The sequence below is a fragment of the Phascolarctos cinereus genome, unplaced genomic scaffold (assembly GCF_003287225.1).
Source record: "Phascolarctos cinereus isolate Bilbo 61053 unplaced genomic scaffold, phaCin_HiC Scaffold_5;HRSCAF=322, whole genome shotgun sequence".
Lineage (NCBI taxonomy): Eukaryota > Metazoa > Chordata > Mammalia > Diprotodontia > Phascolarctidae > Phascolarctos > Phascolarctos cinereus.
In genome coordinates this window covers 445,819,502-445,844,099 of record NW_027555958.1, presented here as the reverse complement: position 1 = coordinate 445,844,099, position 24,598 = coordinate 445,819,502, and the positions used below count along the sequence as shown (strand labels likewise).

At 54.0% G+C, this 24,598-nt stretch overlaps 1 protein-coding gene across 7 annotated transcripts in view; it reads right to left on the bottom strand.

The window, feature by feature from the left end:
* Window positions 1–1,763: 1,763 nt before the first annotated feature.
* ST3GAL3 (ST3 beta-galactoside alpha-2,3-sialyltransferase 3) overlaps window positions 1,764–24,598 on the bottom strand; it is a 150,153-nt gene continuing 127,318 nt past the window's right edge. For all 7 annotated transcript variants that reach the window (XM_020975366.2, XM_020975365.2, XM_020975368.2 and 4 more), the window contains 5 exons: window positions 23,971–24,066; window positions 23,503–23,689; window positions 10,515–10,661; window positions 7,965–8,111; window positions 1,764–4,936 (listed from right to left, as the gene is read on the bottom strand). In XM_020975366.2, coding sequence (XP_020831025.1) covers window positions 4,847–4,936; window positions 7,965–8,111; window positions 10,515–10,661; window positions 23,503–23,689; window positions 23,971–24,066 — 667 coding nt within the window. In that variant the 3' untranslated portion in view covers window positions 1,764–4,846. The remainder of the gene's footprint in view (window positions 4,937–7,964; window positions 8,112–10,514; window positions 10,662–23,502; window positions 23,690–23,970; window positions 24,067–24,598) is intronic.

Sequence of the window (24,598 nt, the reverse complement as noted above, 5' to 3'; positions counted from 1 at the left end):
AGTGCAGCAGAGCCCAGCCCTAACATAAAGTCTTAAGTCTGGAAGTAGGCTGGAAGAATGAGCTAACAAACAAAATAATCCTATTATGGAAACTCTACATAAACCCAAAAGAAGAGAATGACTTTAATCATCTGCAAGCAAAGCCTCAGAGAAAAATATAAGTTGGGCAAAAATTCAACTAGAAATCCTGGAAGAGATGAGGCAAGGGTTTAAAAATAATTTCATAAATGAGAGTACTTGAGGAAAAAATCAGAAAAGAAATGAGAGCTAAGGAAGAAAGAATTGGAAAGGGAATTTACAACTTGGAACATTAGGTACAAAACCTCATCCAAGCAACAAACTCCCTGAATATTAGGAAGGACCAAATAGAAGCCAGTGACTCCATGAAATAAGATACATTAACACAAAGTCAAAAGACTGAAAAAATGGAAGAAAATGTAAGGTATCTCCGAGCAAAAACAATTAACCTGGAAAATAGATCAAGGAGAAAAAATTTAAGAATAAGTATATGATTTTTAAAAAGAGTCTAGACATCCTGTTTAAAGAGCTCATAAAAGAAAACTACCTAGATCTCTTAGAACCAAAGGACAAAATGGAAATAGAAAGAATCTACCTGTAACCTCCTGAAATTCCCAAGACGAAAGCTCTCAGGAGGATGATAATTAAAATCCAGAGCTTTCAGGTTAAAACAAAAAATACTGCAAGCAACCAGAAAGAAGTCAGGCACTGAGAAGCCACAGTCAGGCTCACACATGATTTAGCAGCCAGCACTATGAAGAAATGGAGAGTTTGGAATCTGATATTCCAGAATATAATGGAGATGGGCTTATGGCCAAGAATAACTTACCCAGCAAAACTGAACATAATCCATCAGGAAATGGATTTTTAATGAAAAAAGAGGACTTCTAAGCATTCCTGATGAAAAGATCAAAGTGACAGAAAAACTCTGAAGTTTGAATACAGGAGTGAAGAGTAACATAAAAAGGCAAATATGAATGATCAGTGATAAACAAGGATAAACTGCTTACATTCAAATATGGGGAAATGTTATGTGTCCCTTCTGACATCAAAGTTCATATAGGGAATCTAATTAGAAAAGACCTGAGAGTGATTTTATGTCTTGATCATCCTAAGAAAAGAATGTGAAAAGAAGGGAAGAGGAATACACAGGGGGTAGGGGGCAGGAGAGGGGAGAGCAGCTTAGGGAAGGGGAAGGAAGTTTAGGGACAACTATCTTACATAATCAGGGCTCACAAGTAGATATCCTTACAAATAAGGAAGGAGGGGAATGACTGATACATGACTGTCACTCTCATCTGAACTGGTCAGAAGAAGGAAGAACACACACACACACACACACACACACACACACACACACACACTGTTGAATATGGAAATTCACTTCACTCAACAGGGAAATAAGAAGGAACTGGGAAAAGGGGTGAGGAGGAATTAGAGAAAGGTTAAGGAAGGGATTAGTCCAAGCAAAACAAATTTTGATGCATAAAAACAGTGATAGTTCTTTGAGGTGGCAAAGAATGGGAATCTGCCCATAGATTGCAGAATGGCTGAAAAAGTCATATAAATGAGGGAATACCATTGTACTGAACTCTTATCAATGTGATGACCCACCAGGACTTCAGAGGAAGAGTGATGAAACGTTATCCACCTCCTTGACTGAGAAATGAAGGACTCAGAATGTAGAATGAGACAAATAATTTTTTGGACATGGCCAATGTGGAAATTAGTTTTGATTGATTACACATGTTTACAATAGGTTTTATTTTTCTCATGTTCTCAGCTGGGGAGAGGTGGAAGGAGAAGGCCCATTTTGGTTGATTAAAACAGAATATTTAAAAAATTGAAACAGGTTTAAATTTTTTAAAAACAGAGAAAGAGAGAATCCATGGATCCACAAGGAAGCCAGAAGTGTGTGTGGTTAGAGGGGGATGTACTGGCATCAGGTCACCATTCCCCACCCTACCCCATCCCCACCCCAACCTACCACCCACCACCCCCCGCAGCCCCCAGGGACTATTACAAGTTGTTGCTGCTGCTTTGCACGGTGAGCTGAGGAGTTGCTAGTCAAACCAGTGGAAGTACCCAAATGGCCTCATACCCACCGAGTGCCCGGTGGGGGGAGTGTCCTTCCCTTAGTTCTCCACTTTTTGTATCAGTCCCTTACACAGGAGGAGTTAAAGAAGAGAATCCTCCTGGTCTTTAGCTGTCTGTAACCCTTTCAATTCCAGTGCCCTCTAACTGTACGACAGAGAAAGGAAGGAGGGATGGAAACAAGCATTTATTAAGCTCCTACTATGTGCCAGGCACTATGCTAAGTGCTTTATAAATATTATCTCACAATAACCCTGGGAGGTAGGTGCTATGATTATCCCCATTTTTTGGATGAGGAAACTGAGGCTCAGAGGGGATGACTGGCCAGTGGTCACACAGCTCATAAGTGACTGAGCCAGGCTGGGATGAGTGCCAGGCCGCCCTTCTGGGCACTGAGACACCCAGCAGCCTCTCACTACCAGCGAGGTCACTAATCCCTCCAAGGCCGTCCAGAGGATAGGGCACAGGGAGGGGTCCCCTTCGACCTTGGCCTGCTAAGATTTCAGCCTGCCAATTAGCAAGGGCCTGCAGTGTTCTTGAGCTGGACCAGCCCTTAGGTGGACTGTAGGCGAGGGCTAGGTGCAATCTGATGGAATGCTTTCTCCCACGAGAGTGAGCGCTGTCCAAGAGTGGAACAGGCTGCCTAGGGAGAGAGTGCCATGATGTGGCAAACCAAGATCTAACTAAGTGCCTACTATGTGCTGGTGCCAGAGAGGTAGCGAGAGCACCGTGAGGCGGGTGGGGAGCCATGCATCTCCCTGCAGAGGGTTTCATGAGGGGGCTGAATGGCCATCTCCAGCAGGCCAGAGCCTGACCCCCTGTACCTCGGGGCAGCAGCCTCGGGGCTTTCTGGGATGTGGCCCTATGGTCCTCAGGGCTGGGCTCTGCTCTGCCTGACCCTGACCCTTTGCTGCCAATCGATGCTCCTAAAGTGAAAAGGGTATTGCTTGTGACTGCCTGTCTTCAGGCCAGTGGAGTCCCTGTACCCACCCCTCTGGGCTACATCCTCAGGGACACTGAGTGTCCAGGTTATAAGGGCCCCAATTTGGCTGCCGTGCTTGCTGGAAGCACGCCCCGGCTTCCTCCTGAGACGCTGGACCCAATAACAGCCCCTGCTTTGGGGCATCCTGTTAGGAGAGGCTGATGGCCGTTTCCTCCCCCAGGGCAGAGCCCAGGCAGGGGCTAAGGAGGCCCCACTTGGTGGGAGCTTTGACAAAAGCGGCTTCCAGGATGGCTATTTCTGGAGAGATCTAACCCCGGGTCTGGGGAGGCCCTGGTGCCAAGAGCAGGCAGAGCCCAGAGCCAGGGCCTGATGGACCACTTCTGGTTTGACTCTCCTTGGAAAAACCAAATGCGGTTTTCCGTTTCATTAAATATCACACGAAGGCATATCTTGGCTTCTGTAACAGCCTGAACTTGTGCAGGGAATCTGATGGTGAGAGACAACAGAGGGCACTGTGCCAGATCAGGGGCACACTACCTCTCAAAGAGAGTTCCTGGCAGAGCTGGGGGTGGGAGCAGGCCCACTGAACTAGGGGTGGTGCCTGCCTGGCCCCTGCAGGGTCTCCGAGTTGGGCTGGGCTGGGCTAATAGAAGGAGCTTGTGAGGCCCCAGGGGCCAGGTATGATGGGGCAGGCAGACAGGGCTCTGCTGGGCTCTGGTGTGCACAGGGAGCACCGGGCTTGTGGGCCTCAGACCCTGCCAGGGGAAAAGGTGAGGAAGAGACCCAGGCCAGACTGCTGCTTGCTTTATTGCTCCTTGGCTCCTGAGGAAGGGGTAGCACAGACCCCACAGGCCTCTGCTCATCTGGGCTAGTCCTGGCCCTCTGGCCTGGATCCCACCCAGCAGTAGCAGCAGCAGAGCAGAGCAGGGCCTCAGGGAGGCTAGATCCATCCCCTTGGACCCCAGGTCCTGCTGGGCCTCAAGGATTCAGGAACAGGCCTGGGCCCTGGAGCCCCAAGGTGCCAGGAGGCAGGGGCAGCTGCTGCTGCTGCTGCTTCAGAGAGCTCAGGCCTCCTCTGTGGGCCTTGCAAGGCTCCAAGGGCTCAGGGCGGGGAAGGAATGGGTGGCATTAGGAGAGGAGGGTACACCACTCTCTCTGCCCCCCTCTTCCCCTCCAAGCCACACCTTCTGCCAGGGGCAGGTCTGGGAGTAGCAGACACCCCTCCCCCCAACTCCTCAGACCCCTTCTGCTGTTCCCTGCCCCCACCCCCCTGGGGTGCAGCCCAGGGACATTCCCTACTTTCTCTCCTTGCCAAACATTGACCAGACTTCACGTCTTCAGCCTTATTTAAAAAATAAATTATCCCCCTTCCCTCCCTCCCCACCCCACTCTGCATCCACAAAATAAAATAAAATACAGCAAACACTGAGGGAAGAGACTTTCCCAGGGGCCCTGAAGGCCAGACCCTGTCAGCCAGCCAGTCAGAGCCCCCTAGTCCCAGCTAGGGCCCTCAGCATCCAGGCAGGTCTCAGACCCAGGAAGGGTCTTTCAGGGCCAGGCAGAGCCCCCCAGTCTCAGGCGAGTTCCTCAGTCCCGAGCAAAGCAAGTGTTTCTCACAGGAGGCCCTGCCTAGATGAAGGAGGCTGGGCAGGTCGAGGCTGGCACTGGTGGTCCTTGGCACTTGCCCACCCAGAGGCTCCTTGTCCATCCGGGGTCCGGTCACAGAGGAGGAAGGCGGCTCTCCCTTCACCCTGTGGAGGCTGGAGCTTCACAAGCCACGTTCGGGACCCTTCAGATGCCACTGGTGAGGTCAGTGATGACGTGGGCTTTCACCAGCTTCCGAAGGAACTCCTTCTCTCGCTGGATGTTATGTGTCCAGGACTGGAAGTGAGGAGAAGCTGGGTCAGCCGGGCTGCAGCCCCCATCCCCCACCCCTTGTCCCAGATTGGCAGGCTCTGATCTCTGCCTGTGCCTCACTGTAGGCAAGGCCCAGCTGTGCATCACCACCAGGGCAGCATGCTCCATGCTGGAAGCCTGTGCCTACAGAGGTGGGGGGCATCTTGTCCAGCCCGACCCCAAGCCACATCCAGTTTCTACCTGGCCCCATGGCCCCAGAAGCCAGGCTGGCAGGGCTGGCTCTGTGACTGGGGCCCTGCAGGACAAACCTGAGCCTCCTTCCATGGGCCAGCTCTTACCAAGGGTCTAGGTGGGGCTGGGGACATTGGCTCATTCAGGACTGACCCCTCAGTGGCTGGGAAGGTGGGGCCCCAGGGCAAAGCCTTTGGCCATGAATGACTTCAGACATCTCTAACCCTGGAAGGTCAATGGTGTGCCCAGAGATGAGCGGGTATTGCCTAGGGATGGGGGTAGGGGCAGGGAATGGGTGTGGCGCTGGTGATGTCTGCTGAGTTGAATTTTTCTCATTTCTGAGGTGATGGAAAACGTGTCTATACCAGTCACTTTTCCTGGGGGATGAAGACACTGTGTTAACTCAGGGTGGGTGAGGGAACCCAAGCCCACGTCCAGGCCCAGGATGTTACCAGGAGGCTCCATGCCTGGGCTGTGGGGAGGGAGCATGGGGTACAACTTGGGCTATTTAGGGGCAGGAGGAAGAGACGGGAAGGCCCAGGGACCTGTCACTGCACTGACCAGGCTGGGTCATGCTAGGTACCTGGCCTGTGTCTGGGGGCTCCCTTCTGCCTCTCCTGGCAAGTGGTTTCTGAATTGAGATAGGAGGAAGGAGACAGATAGGAAAGAGAAAAGGGCTGGAGGCATGGGAAGGGGCCTGGAACCAGGGAGCTCAGGGCCTCTGACAGGGGCTTAAAGAACGGGGCAGGTGGAGAAAAGTGGGGGAGGTTCCAGTGTGGAAGGAGGTCCTGACAGCAGGACCAGCTGGGAACCTACTGCTTGCCCCACCCCCAGCCCCCACCAGCTGCTGGAGCAGCTTGGAGCAAGGGGATGACGAGGACAGGACAAAGGCTCCGGTCACAGCGCCTCGGCCTGGCACGTCTCCCAGGTGGGGCCTGGGGGCTCAGGTACACTGCCCCTGACTGATGACACTTGCCTGAGAAGGCCTTCTGCAGAGATCCCATGGCCACCATGCTCACAGTCACCCAAGAACCTCAGAGGGAACCACCAGCCCCTCCCTGAAGCAACATCCCTCCGAAGTGAACTCCAAGACCTCAAGGAATGGGGACATCATTGCCTCACAAGTAAGCTCACTGTACTCAGCTTGGCATTCAAGGCTCTCTCATCACTCCCCATGTGCACTGCCTCTGCCCCAGTGGCATGACCCTTGGGCTGCCCTCACCTTTGCCTGGGTATCTCAGGGGGCCAGGCCCTCATCTCCATTCTCACGCTCAACCCTGGCCCCAGCCTGCTTCCTGGTCCCTCAGACTCTAAGCCCTGGTACCCAGCAGCAGGCTGCCCCCCCCCACTCATCCTGGCCATTAGAGGGGCCTCAAAGGGCAGCCCTCAGGCCGGCTCTGGTTCCAGCTCCCTTCCCCTCTCTGAGCCTTGGTCTCCCTTCTGTGAAATGGAGCAGCAGCAACCGAGAGGGTCTTTAAGCTTGCTAGCTCGGGACTTCTAAGGGGAGTCTGAAGGACGCTGTGAAACACACAAGTGGGGACCCCTGGCCCCGCAAGGAACCGAGAACCCCGAGGATAAAAAGGGTCAGCCAGAGCTGGGAGAGCGAGCCCAGAGTCTCCTCTCCACCAGGAAAAATGCTAAGATGAGGCTCCTTCAAAATAAGCTACAAAATGCATGAAATACCCGAGGTAACCTTTGCAAATCCAGGGAATGGCTGTATAAGACGAGGGCCACACCCTCTTCTCAGAAATAAGGAATCGACAAATCACCAGAGAGGAGTTCACTGTTCACGGTTGGACACAGGCAATACCGTAAAGACAAGGGTACTCCAGGAGGTCCCGGAGAAGAGAGGCTCGCCCTGGACCCAGCTCACACAGACTCTGCATGAGCTACAAGAAGCCAATCTGCTACAACATGCCTGACAAGCTGGCCTCTGGCTTCTGCTTGGAACCCTCCTGGGATGGAGAGCTCACTACCTCCCACCCACAGCCCATCCCCACACTCCAGTGCAGCTCCTGACATCTGGCCTAACCTTACTGCTCAAGAGCTCTCTCCCACTCCCCTTCTAACAGAAGACTCTGGAACTTCCTCCACAGGCCAGCCCTTCGGCCATCACTGGTCTTCTCACCGCTGGACTAAGAAGCTCTAATTCTGTTGGCCTTTCCTCCAGGCCCCTCCCCAGCCAGGGCGCCCTCCTCTGGAAACTGTCCCAAGCTGGACGTGAGCCTCCAGACGAGGGCTGAGGAGGGCACAGGATACAGGGCAGCCACCTCCCTCCTCCTGTGCCCCTTCCCTGAGCTTCTCTGGCTGCCAATCACACACCTGTGGTCTCCCCTTCCCCCAGCTCAAACTGCAGCTGACTAGGCCTCCTCCATATTGGACGCGGGAAGTGGATTTTTGAACCCAAAGTGTAAGTGTTGACATTTATTCTGATTAAATTTACCTGATTGGATTCAGCCCAGCACTTCAGCCCTCTAAGATCTTTTTGGATTTTGACTGTGTCATGCAGTGCGTTAGCTCCCTCTTTCCCTCCCAGCTTTGAGCCATCTTCAGATCAGACGAGTTTGCCTTTAGCCAATCACTGAGAAAATCGTAGAACAGTCCAAGGGCCCTTAGGGGCTGAGTGGCCTAGGGCTCTAGGAATGAAGAGCCAGGAAGGTTCCCAGGCCCCCTGCTCCCACCTCCCAATGTACGTATTCTCCAGTACCCAAGCCCCAAGAGAACAGAGGCAGAAATGACTCAGAGTGGGCTTTGGGTTAGGACCCCTCCCCTGGAGCCATACTCAGGACCCATAAGTCCCCCCCCACCCCACCATTCCTACCTCCTTGATGGCGGCCATGCGAACAGATTCATAGTAATGAAGTGGGGCGTTGGGTGAGCTCATGTCATAGCCAAAGCCAGCCACCGCCACCTGGTCACAGCTGTGCAGGGCCATGGTGACTGCCACGGTGCCCAGAGTTGGGATGTTCTGGGGGATGAGAGGGTGTGTGTTGGGGGGGATTCCCCCTCCCTCCCTGTCTCCCCAGAGGTGTCTTATCCCCCCTAGCCCGTTGACAAGCCTGGGCTTTAGGTATTGACTCAGCCCCAACCCACAGAGGTCCATTTAGGGAGGGCAGCAGGGTTCCCTGGGAGATGGAGGGGCAAGAAAGAGAGGCTGAATTCCCCATCAGGGATGAAATCTCTCTCTGCTGTGGCTACTGAGTCATGGCAACACTGTAACAGTGTTCCCACTCCACCTCTGTCCCCTCTCCAGGCCTTGGGGAGAGACGGAGGTCACAGACAAAGAGGTGGGAGGAGACCCACAGCCCTCTCTGGAGAAGAAGAGAGACAGAGAGAGAAAAAGGGGAAGAGATAATAAGGCAACAGAGAGAGGGGTGCAAAGACAGAGAGAAGGGCAGAGCTAGAGAGGGAGGGAAAGAGAGAGAGATGCAGGGGGATGGGGACAGAGAAATGCAGAGGCCAGCAGAGACGAAGAGGCAGGAAGGGGCAGAGAGACAGGGCCGACTGGAGGCCGGGCCGGGAAGGGTTGACCATGCTGCTGGGAGGAGGGAGGCTTCTTATGGCCTCACTGGCAGGCTCAGGTGGGCTGGAAATGCAGGGCTCTATCTCCCTGTGCATGTGAGCTCACTGCAGGCCTGGCTTCCCTGCCCTCACTCCCTTCCTCTGTCAGGCTTTTTAAAACCTAAGTCGACTGGCAACAGTGGTCTCTTCAGACAAGTCCTGCATTTCCTTCTCGAGGATAAGAGGGGTGTTCATTTGTATGCATGTGTCTGTGTATGTTTGTGTATGTATATGTATGTACATGTGTGTTTTCAGGTATGTGTGCATGCAGGTATGTGTGTATTTTGTACACTCGTGTGTGTTTGTGTGCACTGTGAGGTGTGTTTTATGTGTGTACACATGTGTGTTATGTGTACGTGTGTTTATGTATATTGTGTATTTATGTATGTGTGTGTGCACACATGTGGCCAAGACTTTACTGAAAGCTCCTTCTCATCCCAGCGAACTGACTTCCCACAGGATTTGTCTCCTTCTGTGCCAAGCACGCCCCTGGAATTTCTCCCCAGAGAACTGCCCTGGACCAACGGCCCTTCCCTGTCAGACTGGAGGCTGGACTGGAACCCAGTCCTCCCCAGCTCTCAGACTAGTTCTCTCTCCTCTACTCCACCCCAGTGCTTTTATTCTGAACTCTTCAAAACCGCCGTCCCCGGCCCTGTCCCAAGGACACATGTCAGACTTGGCCTGACTCTCTCCCCTCCAGGCATCACCCACTCTAGGACAGAGCAGTCCCTTTCTGCCCACACAGAACCAGGGTTCCCACCAGGTGGGGGCCTGGCGACTCTGCTTCTGAAGCACAGAGCCCTTCTGCTGCAGGTTGGCTTTCCCAACACTCTGCCTTCCCTCCAGGCCAGCCCTGAGATCCCTTTCTGTTCTCTGGAGGCAGCAAGGTGGGGTGATGGTGTGGGGAAGGTAGGCAGAATGTAGGACCTAGTGTCAGAAAGACCTAAGTTCAAATCTGGCCTCAGACGCTCACTAGCCACGTGACCCTGGGCAAGTCACTCAACCTCTGTCTATGTTTCCTGCACTGTAAAATGGGGACAATAGCAGCACCTATGTCCTCTGGCTGTTGTGAGGAGCCAATGAGATGGTATTTGTAAAGCAGTTATGGGCAGTGCCTGGCACAGGGTAGGTGCTGAGTAAGTGCTCACTCCCCCCCCCCTTCCCACTGGCCCCCCCGATGCCTGCGGTGTCCTCCTTCCTCACCGCCATCTCTGAGCAGCCCCTTCTGCACCAAGCCTTCCCCATCTGCCAGTACTAGCACCTCCTTAAACTCACTGCATATCTGCTTCTACATGCACACGCTGCCTCTCAACTGAATGCAGGCTCCTGGAGGGCAGGGGCGGTCTCACCTCTTAATCAGTGCTTGCTGGCCTGGCAGCGCCAACCCACATGGGTGCCATAGGTTGTGACAGGCCGGCCCAGGCTGCTCAAAGGGAGGTCCTCACAATCCTCTGAGGCCTTGGCTGCCCTGCCCTGGGGCTCTGCTGCCTGCTCACACTCATGGATCAGAGGTCCTGCTGCTCACTACTAGAAGGCCTTCTAGGGAAACCCCTTCTTTCCACAGACACTGTAGCTGTTTTCCTGGTTATTCAGCCACACTGTGACCCACCTGATTTTCATCTCACCCGGCCTACAAGCGCATTGTGAGAGCCCCTGTCCAGTTGGAGATGCCCTTTTGGGCTGCAAGACTGGTGGCCAGGAGTGAGGTTAAGGCTAGGGGTAGACATCGGCGCTCCTCCTCCCAATCTCATGCTCCTGTACCCCTCCCCTCACTGAGTCTTCCTTATCCTGGCCCAGCCAGGCTTCTTACCCCTCGGCCCATCAGGCCATGGTTGAAGGGGAGTCCAATGAAACTGAAGGCAGCCTCCTGGATGAAGTAGGGGTTGAGGATGCGTATTTCAGGTGGCTCCTTGGGCACCCGAGTGGCCACTGACTTCCAGAAACCATCTGAAGCACTCTGGGAGGAAATAAGGACACCATAAGTCTAAGAGGAGAGAGGCAGGGCTAAAAATGAGATTCCAAACATGTGATGGAAGCCTGAAGAGTGTGAACCAAGACGAGGAGTATGAATGGGGGCCAGCAGAGTGTCAATGGGGAGAACATGTGACTGAGTGATCAGGACAGCACACAGCTTGAAGGAGGGGTGTGACTAGGAGGGAAACACACGTGAGATTGGGGAAAGGGTGTGACTGAAATGGGACAGCAATGTGAATGGGGGTGAGTCATAGTGGGGGGGTGGAAGAGAGATGAGTAGAAATGGAAAAGAGGTATGAATGGGGAATGAGACAGAGGCATGAATGGGGACAGATGGGAGATGGGAGAGAGGTGTGAATGGGGATGGTACAGAGGTGTGAGCAGAAAGGTGTGAATGGGGATGGGAGGGAGGTGAGTGGAAATGGGAAAGAAGTATGAATGGGGATGGAAGAGAGATGAGTAGAAATGGGGAGGAAGTGTGAATGGGGGTATGAATGGGATGAGAGAGAGGTGTGAATAGGGTTAGGAAAGGGGCATGAATGGTGATGAGACAGGTTGTGTCTGAGGACTAGGTAGCAGGTGAATGGGGATATTCACACATTCAGGCAGAGGCCTGAAGGGGATAGAACTGGCTATGAATAAGGATGAGACAGGTTATGATTAAGGATGGGGAAGAGTGTGAATGGGGATGGGGCAGAGGTGTGAACAGGAATGGGAGAGGACAGTGACAGGGATAGAAGTGTGAACAAGGATGGCCCAGAATAAGGGTGGGGGGGGTGAGTCAGTGGTGTGCCTAGGCTACATAGGAGCAATACTGGGGGTTGGGGCCAAGGTGATGAGGGATGGAATAGGGCTGTGGCTAGTGGAGGTCCAGGTAAGTTTGAAAAGCAGGTTCTGTGGCAGTGCCATTCTGGGACAAAGGGGCCTATGTCACCATCCCGTCTCAGTGCCCAGGCTCGCCCCCCTCCCTGCTTCCTCCTGGGTGGCTGGTCGGTCCTTCCTGATGACGTGCTTGCCCCACTCCCTCCTCCCTCTGGCCTCTCCTGGCCTGCCACTGTCTCCTGAGGGGCCTCTGCCCCTTCAGGTGCTCTGCCTCCCTCTCCACGCTAGCTCACACTGCTGCTGCCTCGAGGGTGGTGGGCACTGTCTCGCTTTCTCTATCTTGTTTGCTTCCTTGCTCTGGCTTGATCATTCTTTCCTATAAGGAACCTGGAAAATGAAGACACAGGCAGTTAGGTGGGACTCCCTTGGCTCTCCCTGTCCTCACTCTGTTTGCCTCAGCACAGGAATTGACCAGACACGAGACCTTTGGGCCTTTTTCTTGAGGCCTGCCTCCTCTATAAAATGAGGACATTAGGTCAGCTGGCACCTGAGCTCGCCCAGCTCTGACTTGAATCGTTAGCCTTCTCCCTTGGCATCCCCAGCCAGGGTCTCTTAAGCCTGCAGCTGAGGCAGCTGTTGGTTACAGAGAACGAGACATCTGGATTATGGGGGGGAAGCCCTATAAGGCGGGCAGAGAGAAAGGGGAGTACCACCCAGCAACAGAGTCTGGCTTCCTGGGGAAGAGTAGCCACACATGACCAAAGACAGTCAGGAAGCTGGGCTTCCAGGGAAATGAGAAATTGATTCTCAAAGACAGGAGAGAGGGAAAATCCCAGAATGCAGCATCACCACCATCAGCGGCTGCCAAACCACATTGCTGTTTGCCATCACTTCTCATGAGAACAGCCTCGAATATGGGGATCAATCAGCAGCCAGCCAATCAGCAGAAGGCAAACAGACAGAAGAGAAACCGGCCCTGCCCTCAAGGAGCTAACATTCTAAGACTCTCAAGAGCTGCCCACTTGCCCACCCATCTCTTCACAGACCCACAGAGACTGAAGCCGAGACCCCTCTGGGCCGCTCGATGCAGGCTGAGCCCATGGGTGCAGCAGAGCTGCGTGCGAGTGGGCTTCGCACACCCTTCTTGTGGGTAAGGCGGGAGGACCCCGATGTGGCTTCAGAGCCGGGTGAACGGATCTTAACCGGGCCCTGAGGAGCCTCAGCGACAGCATAAAGTTGCTGCTCTGCCATTCTACTGGCTCTGTGGGCCTCAGGCTCCTCATCTGTGAAATGGGGATAACAGCAGCTTAGAGTAGAGGGCAATTATACACTTGGATAGAACCCTGGGTCTGGAGTCAGGAAGACCTGAGTTCAAAGTCAGCCTCAGACACTTCTTGGCTGTGTGCCCCTGGGCACAGGGTCATTGTGAGGCAAGTAAAGCTCTACAGAAATGGGAATGATTCTTATGAAGAGAAGGATGTCAGCCTGGAGGGAGGTTGCTAGCAGAGTGTCACGGGGATCTTTCCTCTGCTCTGTTCTTCTATCAAGGTCCTTGTATACTGGTGCAGAAGCACTCCGCACTTTTGTCAATGACTTGCACAAAGGTTCCCATGGCAAGGTGACCAGGTTTGCGGATGAAATTCAACAATTTGGCTCGGCAAACATTATGTGCCTCCTACATGCCATGCGCTGTGCTCAGGCTGGGGACTGCCCCAAGCGAGGGTCTGCTTTACTGACTGACCAAGCTGCACTGGCCAGTCAGCACCTCCAGGGATGATGGACCCTTTTCTCTTTCTCGTACTTCTATTCCTGCACCAGCCCACCCCTCCTCAGGTCTTCAAACCATGCCTTTTGACCTGCCAACCTGAGGTGGACACCCTTGTCTCTCCTATTTACTGCCAAGTTCCTGAGAAGAATGCCCGCTGGCTGTCTCCCCTCCTGCCCCGTCAGTCTGGCTCCCATGCACGGCCTTCCCATGCTGGAGACATGGCGCCGACCAAGGCCTGACATTTCCCCTTCTGGCCAAATGCAAAAGCCCTGCTCTTTTTCTCCTTCTGAAATTTGCCCCCCCTTCTCCTCCTCCCATCCTTCCAGTTCTCCCTGCAGCAGTCAGCACCGTTGGGTACTGCCCTCCCCTCCCGCAGCTCCCAGGAGGCCCTTCTCTTGATCCCCCTGCCCCTCCTTTGCTGGATCCCACATTCTAGTAACAAACCTCTTCACCTTAGACCTCTTTTATGGGCCTTCCACCTTCTGGCACTCATGGAAACTCAGCTCCTCCTCCCCACCCCCAAGACCCTGCATCCCCAGCCAGACACACTGGGCCCAGAGGAAGAGGATGCTGACTGACTGCTTCTCACAGCCTCTCCTCCTCAGAGGTTCGCTCCATTCATCTTCATCATCCTGCCAACATCCTTGCTACAGACTTCTAGCCCCCAGGAGTTCAGAAGCCCAACTCTTGCCCTCAGTCATCTCCTCAAACCTTGGACATGCCCTCAGGCGCCCTGACTCCCAGGTCAGTCTCCAGCTCTGCTATGATCTGTGCCCTTTCTCCCCCCGGCCATATCCACCCCAGCATTTGGAAGTGTTCCACGGCCGTTACCCAGAACGCTGACATCCCTAGCCATAGTCCTAAAGCTTCTTCTGCCTCACTCCCCCCGAACCTCCACTCAGGCGCTCCCTTCCTTGTTCTCCCAGGCTTTCACCCCGAATTATGAGAGCTGTCCCAGAGTGGAACGGACTAGCCCAGGCGGAGGGTGGCATCCCCACTTTGGAGAACTCCAGGCTGAGGCAGAAGGCCTCCTTGTCCGGTAGAGCACAGGGGAGATCCCTCCCCTCTCTGTTTGGTTTGGGTGATGCGTCTGCCCATGCCCCTCCTGACTCTCAGCCGCTGTCACAGTTCTGGACTTTTCTCCCCACAGACCCTGACCTTATGATTGGTGAGCCCAACTTTCTCCCACCCTCTCCGCTGGACTCCCTCTTCCCTTGTCCTCGGACCTCTCATGCCTCACTGACCCTCAGCTCTGGGCTGCCCCCAACATGCGCCTCCTCACTTCCTGCTGTGGTACTGCTCTCTACCACTAAGCTGAGGCACACAGCTTTGTCAGGACTCCCAGACCTACCACAATCAACCAAAAGTATTTACTAAATGCCTAGCATGTGCTAGGTCCTGTGCCAGGCAGGCACTAGGTCTACAAGGACCAAGGGTGAGACAATCCCTCCTCACAAGGGGCTCCCATTCTAAGTGGGGAGGCAAGAGGTATGTATAAAAATATGTACAGCGTAAGTATATCGTGAGTAAACAGCACGCACGCAAAGGAATCCAACACAAGGCTGCCTGGGAGGGAAGGCACAAGCAGCTGGGGGTGGGGTGTTATTTCTCCTGGGCCCTCACCTTCTCTGACTGATTCTCAAAGGTTATCAGCATTTCTAAGTCTCTAAGCCTGCCGGCCTCTCCTCATTCCACATCCTCCCTGACCTCTTGGCCCACCTGCCCCTCGCAGAGCCTTTCTTCCCTGGGCTTCCGTGCCCCTGCTCTCTCCCGGCTTTCCTGCCTCTCTGCCTGCTCCTTTGCTGGATCACTGATCACGATGCCTGCCTGCCAGGGTGCTGTGGCCTGAGCCCCTCTTCTTCCCCTCCGTCAGGGATTTCACAACCTCCCATCTCTTCTCTCCTGAGCTGCAGTCCCACATTCTCACTGCTAGGCATTTCCAGCTGAATGTTCTTTAGGCATTTCTGCGCCCACATGTTCTCCCAGAAACCCTGCTAAGCACATTCTGTCTACGGACTTCCCTATTTTAATTATGGGCAGCACTCACAACACAATTTGGATCACAGGTTAAAATATAGGCATGACAGGCTCCTGGCCAGGGATGGAGTATAGCTAGGGAGGACTGATAAGGTATCTGCTCAGTCTTGCAAATCTAAAAAGAAAGAATTCCACCTGAAAAAGAAGGGAGATGGAGAAAATCGCCAGTGTCTGTCCTAGCTAAACATCACAGAGGGCAGCTATGTTGTAGGAGGGTGAGGAGCAGCAATGGTGACACCCACAAGTTCAAGAAAGAAGATATGGTTCAAGAAAAGAGCCATCATAAAGCCTGGGCCTCAGCTGTCTGTATGCAAAAGCACAAAGCAGAACGACCTGCAGAGCCTAAGGCCGGGAGGCAAATGTGATCCACCAAACACCACGGAACCTTGGTGGGATGAGATCTGTGACTTGAACAGGGCTCCGGAATCACATACCTTATTCAAAAGAAACCGGATAGGGAAAGAAGGAGTGGGGACAAAGGAGCACTGTGGCGTCAGAAAGCCCAGGAATCAGAGCCGGTGGAGAAAAGTCAGAGAGGAGCCAAAGACACAGCCTTGTAGTGAGAACCTGTCCTGTCATCAGAGCGGACAATGGGCCACTGGGAGAGAAAGAGGAGGAGCCTGGGAAACAGACTGGGCGCTGGAGGCAACGTCTGGCCTTCAGCCTCCTGACGCAAGTCTCTCTGCCAAAAGCAGTTCAACCCAATTCAACACGCCTTTATTAAGCAGCTACACTGTGCTAAGGGCTGGGCACCGTGCTAATCACTGCAGATACGCAATGCGGTGACCCAGTGGATAGAGCCTGGGAAGACCTGAGTTCAAATCCAGCCACAGACACTAGCTGTGTGACCTCAGGCAAGTCACTTGACCTCTGCTGCCTTGGTTTCCTCAGCTGTAAAATGGGGGAAATATTAGCACATACCTCCCAGGGCTGTGGTGAGGCTTGAATGAGCTAATGTTGGTAAAGCACTTGGCAGAGCATCTGGCACACAGTAGGCATTATACAAGTGCTAGCTATCACTGTTGTCATTGTTATCATCATTACCATTATTATAAAAATAAAAGCAAAGCAGCCCCTGCCTTCCAGGAGCTCATAATGCATCGGGGCATTACAATACGTATTCAGACAAAGTCAATCCAACGTAATGTTGGCAGGCAGAGAGCATTCACTGGGGTGACTAGGAACTGGCTAGTGGAGGTGGCACCCACACCGTGCTTTGAAGGCAACTAATGATTCTCAAGAGTGGAGGTAAAAAGGAGGGCATCCCAGCTGTGGGGACTGCTTGTGCAAAGGCAGGGAGGTGGGAGGTGGATTTTGCCACGGGAAAGAGCTAGCAGGCCAGCTGGACCAGAAGGCAGAGGCAGAGTACGACCGTGAAGAGCGAAAACCAGCCAGGAATGCCCTGATTTGCCTCTGACCACTTCATCCTTCACCAGAGGGAAAATTCTACTCTGAGCGTGACTTAGAAATGGAAATGAAACACGCGAGTCAGGAAGGACATGGATCCCAAGAGAGATAGCTCCATTGGGTCCAACGTTGGTCTGAATCTAAGAAGATAAAATAAAAAGGGTAAGTGAACGTTATGATGTTCAGATTCAAAAATTCTGTTTCACAAGCACAAGATGGTCAAGGCACAGCCTGACAGCACTCTGAAAAGGATTTTGAGGGGTGTCAGTGGACCAAAAGCTCAATTGAAGTCAACAGTATAACATGGCAGCAGCCCTCAAAGCTCAGGCCATCCTTGTCTGGGACAAGATGGGAGGGGGAGGGGGGGGAGTCCTGGTAAATTCTGCCCTGGTCAGGACACATCTGGAGGATTACACACAGTTCTGAGCACATTTTAGAGGTTTCCTTAGCACTTGGACAGTGTCCAAAGGAGAGAGTGTAGGCCGGCGGAAAGCATGGAGATTGTACCACACAGGCCCAGGTAAAGAATGGGGGTGGCGTAGCCTGGAGATAGGAGGGACTGGGGGGATGTGAGAGCTGTCTTCAAGATGTGAAGGGCTGTCGTGTGGAAGAAGAAAGGGGACAAGCGGAGGTAGGGAGACCCTTGCCAATCTGATGGGCCAGAGGCAGTAACCAAGAAGTGATGAACGGGCCCATCACTCCAGTGTGAGGCAGAGGGCCGGCCTGTGGTTTGGAGGTTGGGGGCGAGCTGTGTCTCACGTCAGGGGATGATGCCCTCAATCCATGGCACTTTCCTCTCTAGGCCTTCTGAAGGCCTTTGGGAGGGTGCTTTCCACACACCCATCCACTTCCCAGGGGGAAGGAGGCATGGCCTGGTGTTGGTCCTAAAGCAGCCTTACACAGGCTTCGAGGAGCCTGAGGCTATGACCTCTCCCCTGCCTGGCCCAAGAATACAGTCCTGGGCAGGCCTTCAGGACTGATGAGGAATTGCCCTCTCACCCTGGGCCCTCCCAGGTACAAAGCCCCGCTTTCTTCCCATTCCCAAAGCAGATTCCAGACCCCCTGCACTCCCCAGTCCCTCACTTGCCTTGTCTCTGTGGTCTCAGGCTGTAGTTGCCACTCAAGGCAGCTCCCAGGCTCCCGAGGCCTAGACACTTAGCCAGACAGGCCAAGCCTAGACCTGGGGCCCTGGGGGAGGGATTCCTGAGTGCTGAGTAGCTATTTACCGGACATGGAAAGCCTCCCCACTCCCTCCCCTACACACACGACTCTCCATGCAGTCTGCCTGTCTGGGAGTAGAAGCTCCCAGGGGTAAGGGGCAGGCTTGGGTCAGGGACCATGCCCACTAGAGCAACCCTCCTCACTCTTGCCTACCCTGCCAGGACGGAGGAGGTCCAGGCTTCAGGCCTGAGTATTTCGCGGGACAAGTCAGCCATGCAATAACACATTTCCTGTCCTGGGAGGAAGGAATGAGGAAGTGGCAAGGTGAGAAGCTTGGGGGCTGGGCTGGGGGAGCAGCTGCCATCAGGGCATCCTCTTCCTCCTCTCGTGGCTAACTCTGGCTTCTGGCAATAATGCTTGTGCAACGCGGTGGGGCCTGGGAGGATGTGCCTGCAGCATGCCCTCCTGCTCCATTCTAGAGCCCTCCCTGGGAGGACATGTTTTCCTGGTGTTAAGCCTACATTCTCCTCTTCAGCATTGATCCTGGTCCTGCCCTTTCGGGGTGCCAAGCAGGACAAGTCTACTCCCCCCCCACAACAGGACAGCCGTTCACATATCTGAAGGCAGCTCTCCTGTTCCCCTGGTCTTCCCTTCTCCACCTCCTTCAATCTCCCCACGGACTCTATTGTGGGTGCCCTCCTCTGGACCCTCCCTCACTGGCTTCTCAACGTCCTTCCTAAGCCGTGCTGCAGAGCAATGAGCACTGTTGTGAGTGCTGAGGACCCTCCCCACCAGGCCAAGATCCTGTGAGCCCCCCCGATGCCACAGTGAGATAACACAGAGCCAGCGCCCCGCTGCCACAACTGGAGGTTATTAGTGGATTGTTCCCAAGGACTATCCTGGCCGTTCCCATGCTCATCAACGCCCTCTTCGTGGCCTGCCTTTTCTCTGGCTTGCTTCCGCCTTTGGGAAATCAGGGCTCCCCATGCTGCCACATCAGGCTTTTTAGACAGCAATCTTCAGCAAGATCATTTCTCTTTGTATCTTCAGCATTTCATTCCCAAGCACTCCCCAAGGTCCCCAAGGGCTGACTTCTGCTGATACTTCTAGTGGGGGGGGGTCCCAGCTGTCCTTCCTCTGACTCTCCCCAATCCAATCCACTCTCCCCCAATCCAGGGCACATCCAGACTAGCCCTGGGTTTGTGGGAAGAGAAACACACACGCACACACACACACTAAACACTTCCTCCCAAGATTCCTATCATTGTAAGCTTCAGCAAACATTCTTCCTAGTTGCTGAGAATCAGATCTCAGGCAAGCCAAGAAGCTCAGAGCTGCTCCTTGCCCCCCATCTCAGCTCTACCATGGTCCTGAGCCAAGGGTGGCATCTGCTGCCCAAAGCCCTCCCCCTTCTCCTTCAGGACACTTCACTTGGGGACCTCCTCGGCCCCCCGTGGTTTTAACGATCACCTTCAGCTGATCATCCTCATATCTACCCATCTACCTCTCCCCTGACCTCCAGTCTCACGTGTCCAACTAGTCAGTTATCTCAAACTGGATGTCCCAAAGACTTCTAAACTCACCAGGTGCAAGACGGAACTAACTCACTGTCTTTCCCTCCAAACACACCCCCTCTTCCAAACTTCCCTATCATCATGGAAGGCACCATCATCCTCAGGCCCCCAGGCTCAGGCTCCTCACTTTTACCCACCAGGGGGTAGGAGTACCCCCTACTGCCAAGGCCCATGGTTTCTACCTCACTACATCTCCAATATGCCCCTCCTCTCATCTGAGACTGCCCTAACCCTGGTGCAGGCTCCCATCACCTCACCCCGGGACCATTGCCCTGGCTGCTGGGGGATCTGCTTGCCTCGAGTCTCGCCCCACTCCAGACCATCCTCCACTTGGCTGGCAAAGTGACCTTCCTGAAGTGCCATCCCACGTATCACCCCACCTCCACTCAGTAAGCTCCAAGGGCTCCTGTCACCTCCTCTGCTCTCCCTGACCCAGCTCCTCCCCTACCTTTCTAGCCTTCTTACCCTTCCTCCCCTCCACGCACTCTGTAATTCAGTGACACTGGACTCTTTGCGGTTCCTCCCTCCCTTGACTCCAGGCATTTTCTCTGGCTGTTCCCATGCCTGGAACACTCTCCCTCCTCATGTCTGCCTCCCGGCTTCCCTCAAGCCCCAGCTAAAAGCCCACCTTTCCGCATCTGCCTTAAAGCCAGCACCTTCCTTCTGTTGACTGTCTCCAATTCAGCCTATCCATGGCTTGTTTGTACTTTGTTGTTCGCTCGTTGTCCTCCCTATTAAACCGCAAGCCCCTCAAAAGACAGAGACTGTCTTCTGCCTTTCTTTGTACCCCCAGGGCTTAGCACAGTGCCTGGCATACAGCTGGCACTTAGCCAATGTTTACTGACTGACTGACTCCTCATCTATTCTCTCCTTCTGTCTCAGTGGTATCTAGTCTGCTCTGAGGACAATTTGCTTCTCTCTCTATGAACTGCCCTCCACTGCGCCTCCTTCCTCTGGTTCCTGGTCTTCCTCACGTAGGTATGCATTTCTTCTCCCTAGATGGCATTCCTTTGTCCTCACCGCACATGCATTTTAAAGCCCGTCCCTTTCCTGTGCGTAAAGTGCACGCTCCCAGTAAATGGCTCTCGTCCCACCTGAGTCTCAGCAGCCACTGGGAGATCAAATTTGCCTCCCGGCCTCAGATTTCCTATTGGTTCTCCTTTGTGCCTCTGTACAGACACTTGAGGCCGCTGGCTTCTTTCTTGGACTGTGTCTCCTTTCTTAAATTTCTGGGTGTCACCTTCCTGCACTCTCACTGCTCTCTGCAGTATGTCCAGGGCAGGGCAGCTTTCTCCTTTCCCCATCTTTTTCCAGTGGAAGTCTTTTTATTAGATTCACAAATTCCATCTTTTCGGTCCTTTTTAGCTATACTCCATCCCTGGTTAGGAGTCTGTCACTCCCATATTTAATTTGTGGCCCAGAGATCCCCTGTTCACTTCCCTAATCTGCCTTTCTCTTTGGAATTCCCTTAAGCTCTCCTCCCTTTCTCAGCCAAGCTCTTAGAAAAAGCTGTCCATACTCTTCACTTCTACTGCCTCATCTCTTATACACTGCTTAACCCTCTGTAGTCTGGCCTGACCTCATCACTTAGCAGAAACCACTCTCTCTAAAGTTACTAATGATCTCCTAGTAGCCAAATCCAATGAACATTTCTCCCTCCTCATCCTTCCTGCCCCTTCTCTTCTGAACTCCCTGCCTTCCTCCCGGTCTCCCAGGTTCACAGCCCCAGGCCGGCCTCAACTCTTCACTCAACATACTCGCCAGATCTAATCAGCTGCCAAATCTTATGGAGTCTGCTTTCTCAGTATCTCTGTGCCCCTCTCTCCCCCGCCCCCCGCACACATATACACATACGCACACACGCAATATCCACACGCAAACAGTGCATCCACCGTCACATGTGCATATACACACATGTATGCACACACAGCATACTTATAGACATACAGACATGTGCACATGCAACATCCACACACACGTGCAGTACATCCACACATCACACGTATGCACACACATGTACACATATGCGCGCGCGCACACACACAAATGCACACATACACACACCCCTCACCTGGACTACTGCACTGACCTCCTAACTGGGCTCCCTGCCTCCAGGCTCTCCCCTCTCCAACCCATCTTCATCATGGCTGTCAAAGTTCTCTTCCTACAGTACAGATCTGACCATGTCACTCTCCTGATCCTCCAGACTGACACTCCACAAGCTGCCTATTTAGATACACTCCTCCATTTGGCAAATGAAGGCCTTGAGAGCCCGGCTCCAATCTGCCAGTCCAGGCTTATTACACATCAGGCCCCTTCATATAACTCTGCGGTGCCACCACAGCATCTAGGTGGTAGAGTGGGTAGAGCGCTGGCCCCGGAGTCAGGAAGACCTGAGTTCAAATCTAGCCTCAGACATGAGCTATTAAGTCACTAACTAGTCACCCTGGGCAAGTCACTTAACCTCAACTGTAAAGTGGGGATAATAACAGCATTTAGTCACAGGGGTGGCGTGAGGACCAAGTGAGATAATACTTGTGAAGCACTTGGCACAGTGCTTGGCACAGCAGGCGCTTAACAAATGCTCGTTGGTTGCTTGAGGGACAGAAGCACGAGCTCTGCCCCTCTGGCTCTCCCTTTCTGCCAGGACCGTGAGCAAAGCCTCTCGGCCTCTTCTGCTGGTGTTCCCTTTATCCATGAGTCACCGCTGCGGGTGGCAGGTACCCCGTCTAATAAACCACCGTGAATGTCCAAGGTAGGACGGGCTTGGCAAATGCCAGACAACAGCCGCATCTCAGCGGCCCTGCGGCAGAGGGGGCTGCCAAGGTCAGGGAAGCCAGGATGAAGATAAGGAGGAGGAAGGCTGGCAGCTATAGGAAGGAGCAGCCCACCTAGGGCAGTGGACGGAGGCACCCAAGTAGCCTCCCACGATCACATTTCCCAGAGAAACTGAACAGATACAAAACAGGGACAAGGTCCAGGAGGCCCAGAGACACAAGGCTGCACAGAACATTGGCCCCTCAGTGTATGAGCAGGGAGGAAGGCACCTGGAGGAGGGGCTCTGTGCTGGGTAAAGAGCCAGCCAACTTGGCATTCCCGTGCCCCTGGGCAAGTCTCTAAGATCATAAAGGGCAGAGAAGCCGTCATCCCCCTCCATCCTGGCACCTTTCCCATCAGCACACAAGAAAGCGAAAAGCAGAGGCAGAGGCAACGGGCCTGCAGGGAAGTAAGCCTGGGCAGGCCAAGGGCGCTGGTGAAGGAGCTGGAGGGACCAAATGAAAGGCACAAAGGGGAACAGAATTGCTGGTGTTTTTACGGTGACCTCTTCTCACTGCAGCCCCAGGAACAACCACCGGGGCTCCAGGCTCCCTGCGCCAGCTCAAGGCCTGCCTGCACAGGGCTCACATTCTGCAGCAGGTAACCCTAGAGAGCAAGACTCCAGCAGCCAGTGCTGAGAAAGCCTCGGGGGGAAGGCGGCTCTTGAGCAGAGGGATTCCATATCAGGCAGATATGAGTTCAGATCCTACCTCAGACACTTACGAGCTGTGGGACCCTGAGCACTTAGCCTCTCCCAGCCTCACTGAACTCATCTGTAAAATGGGACAGCACCTGCTTTCCAGGGTTTTTGTGAGGATCAAAGGAAATGACAAAGACCTTTACAAACCCTAGAGCACTCTATAAATTTTAGGCAATAGCGACAACACCCCATCTCTACAGCACTTTAGAAATCTTAAACTGCTCCCCTGGCATGCCCCCAGAAGCTGGGCTCTCACCCCTGAAGCCCCAGCGATGCCGGCAGGTTCCCCTCTCTCCCACCACGTTCTGGGGAATGGTACGTCTACCCTTTGGGTCACCACTGCATTTGGCTCCTGACCCAGCACGACTGAGGGGATGGTCAGGAAAGCTCAGGGGGCACCCTCGGGGCCAGGAGTCATTTCCCAGTGGGCAAAGACTCATGGGAACCCATTCACTGGGTGGCCTCCGGGGCGGACGGACAGTGGTAGGGGGTGGTGCCACAGTGGGTGGCGGTCAGGGACCCCGAGCGCCAGGCTCACCACTTTCTCCTTGTAGACAATGTACTTGAGCCATTTGAAGTCTTGCCACTTGAAGCCAGCCAGGACAAAGAGTGAGTCCTTCTCATACTCCTCCGGCCGCTGCATGGCGCCCTCAGGGTAAGTGATGCGCAGGGTGGTCTTGCCCCCGACATCCTTCTCAAAACCCTTCACCGGAGCTGAGTTCAGCCTAGTGAAGTACGGTCAGTGTTGGTCCCGAAGTAGTCCTGCCAGATCCCTCCTCTTCCCACCCTGGCTCCCAGCCTCAGTTTCCCTATCCACAGCAGCTACAGAAGAAGTAGCCTACCGTCCTTGTCCTGCAAGAAGGATAGAGCCATAGGAGCCAGCAGCCAGTCCTCATCGGCAAGCAAAGGGCCTTGGACCACTTGTGAGGCCACCGGCCAGAACCTGGAGCCTGACTACCCTGCCCCCCTCTCTTTCCAACGGGGCCCCACCCTGCCCAGAGCTCACCTGACCACAATGTCATAGTCATCGATCCGGGCTCCCAAAGACTTGTTGGCAAGGACACCTCCATTTCCTATGATAATGCAGCGGCGGCAGCTGAGGCTGGGGGGAAGAGCCAAGGCCCCAGGTCACGATGGCCACCCCAGCTCCCCCAAGACTCCCTGTCTGCCAAGCCTAATGCTGATGCTCCAGGAGCTTCAGACATTGTCCACTGGGGAGCAGAAGGGGGAGTGGGCATGGGGGGGAGGTGTGGCCCAGCACATTCCTAGAACCTTGTGACTCTCAGGCCAGGAGGCGATGTCTCTGGGCTGCTCTCTGTGGGTCCTACTCTGTGTGTATCAGTGTCTGTCCCATTGTGCCAGTGAGAGCCTCAAAATGGGGGCATAGGGGTGGAGAGGAAAAAGGTGGGGAGGGAAGTAAGCAGAAGGAAGAGAAAGAGGAAGACAGAGCAGACTGGCAGGGAGAGGAGTGTGGCTGCATAAGGAACTCTCCGTCCAGTGGAGATCTGAGAAGGCAGGTGCAAGGGCAGCCCATGGAGGATGAAGGTGGAAGCCTGGGTGGTTCACAGAAGCAGAGCTTCCTCAGGCCCATGAATGCTGCTCTAATGTGGAATGGATGGCCTCCAGAAGGAGGG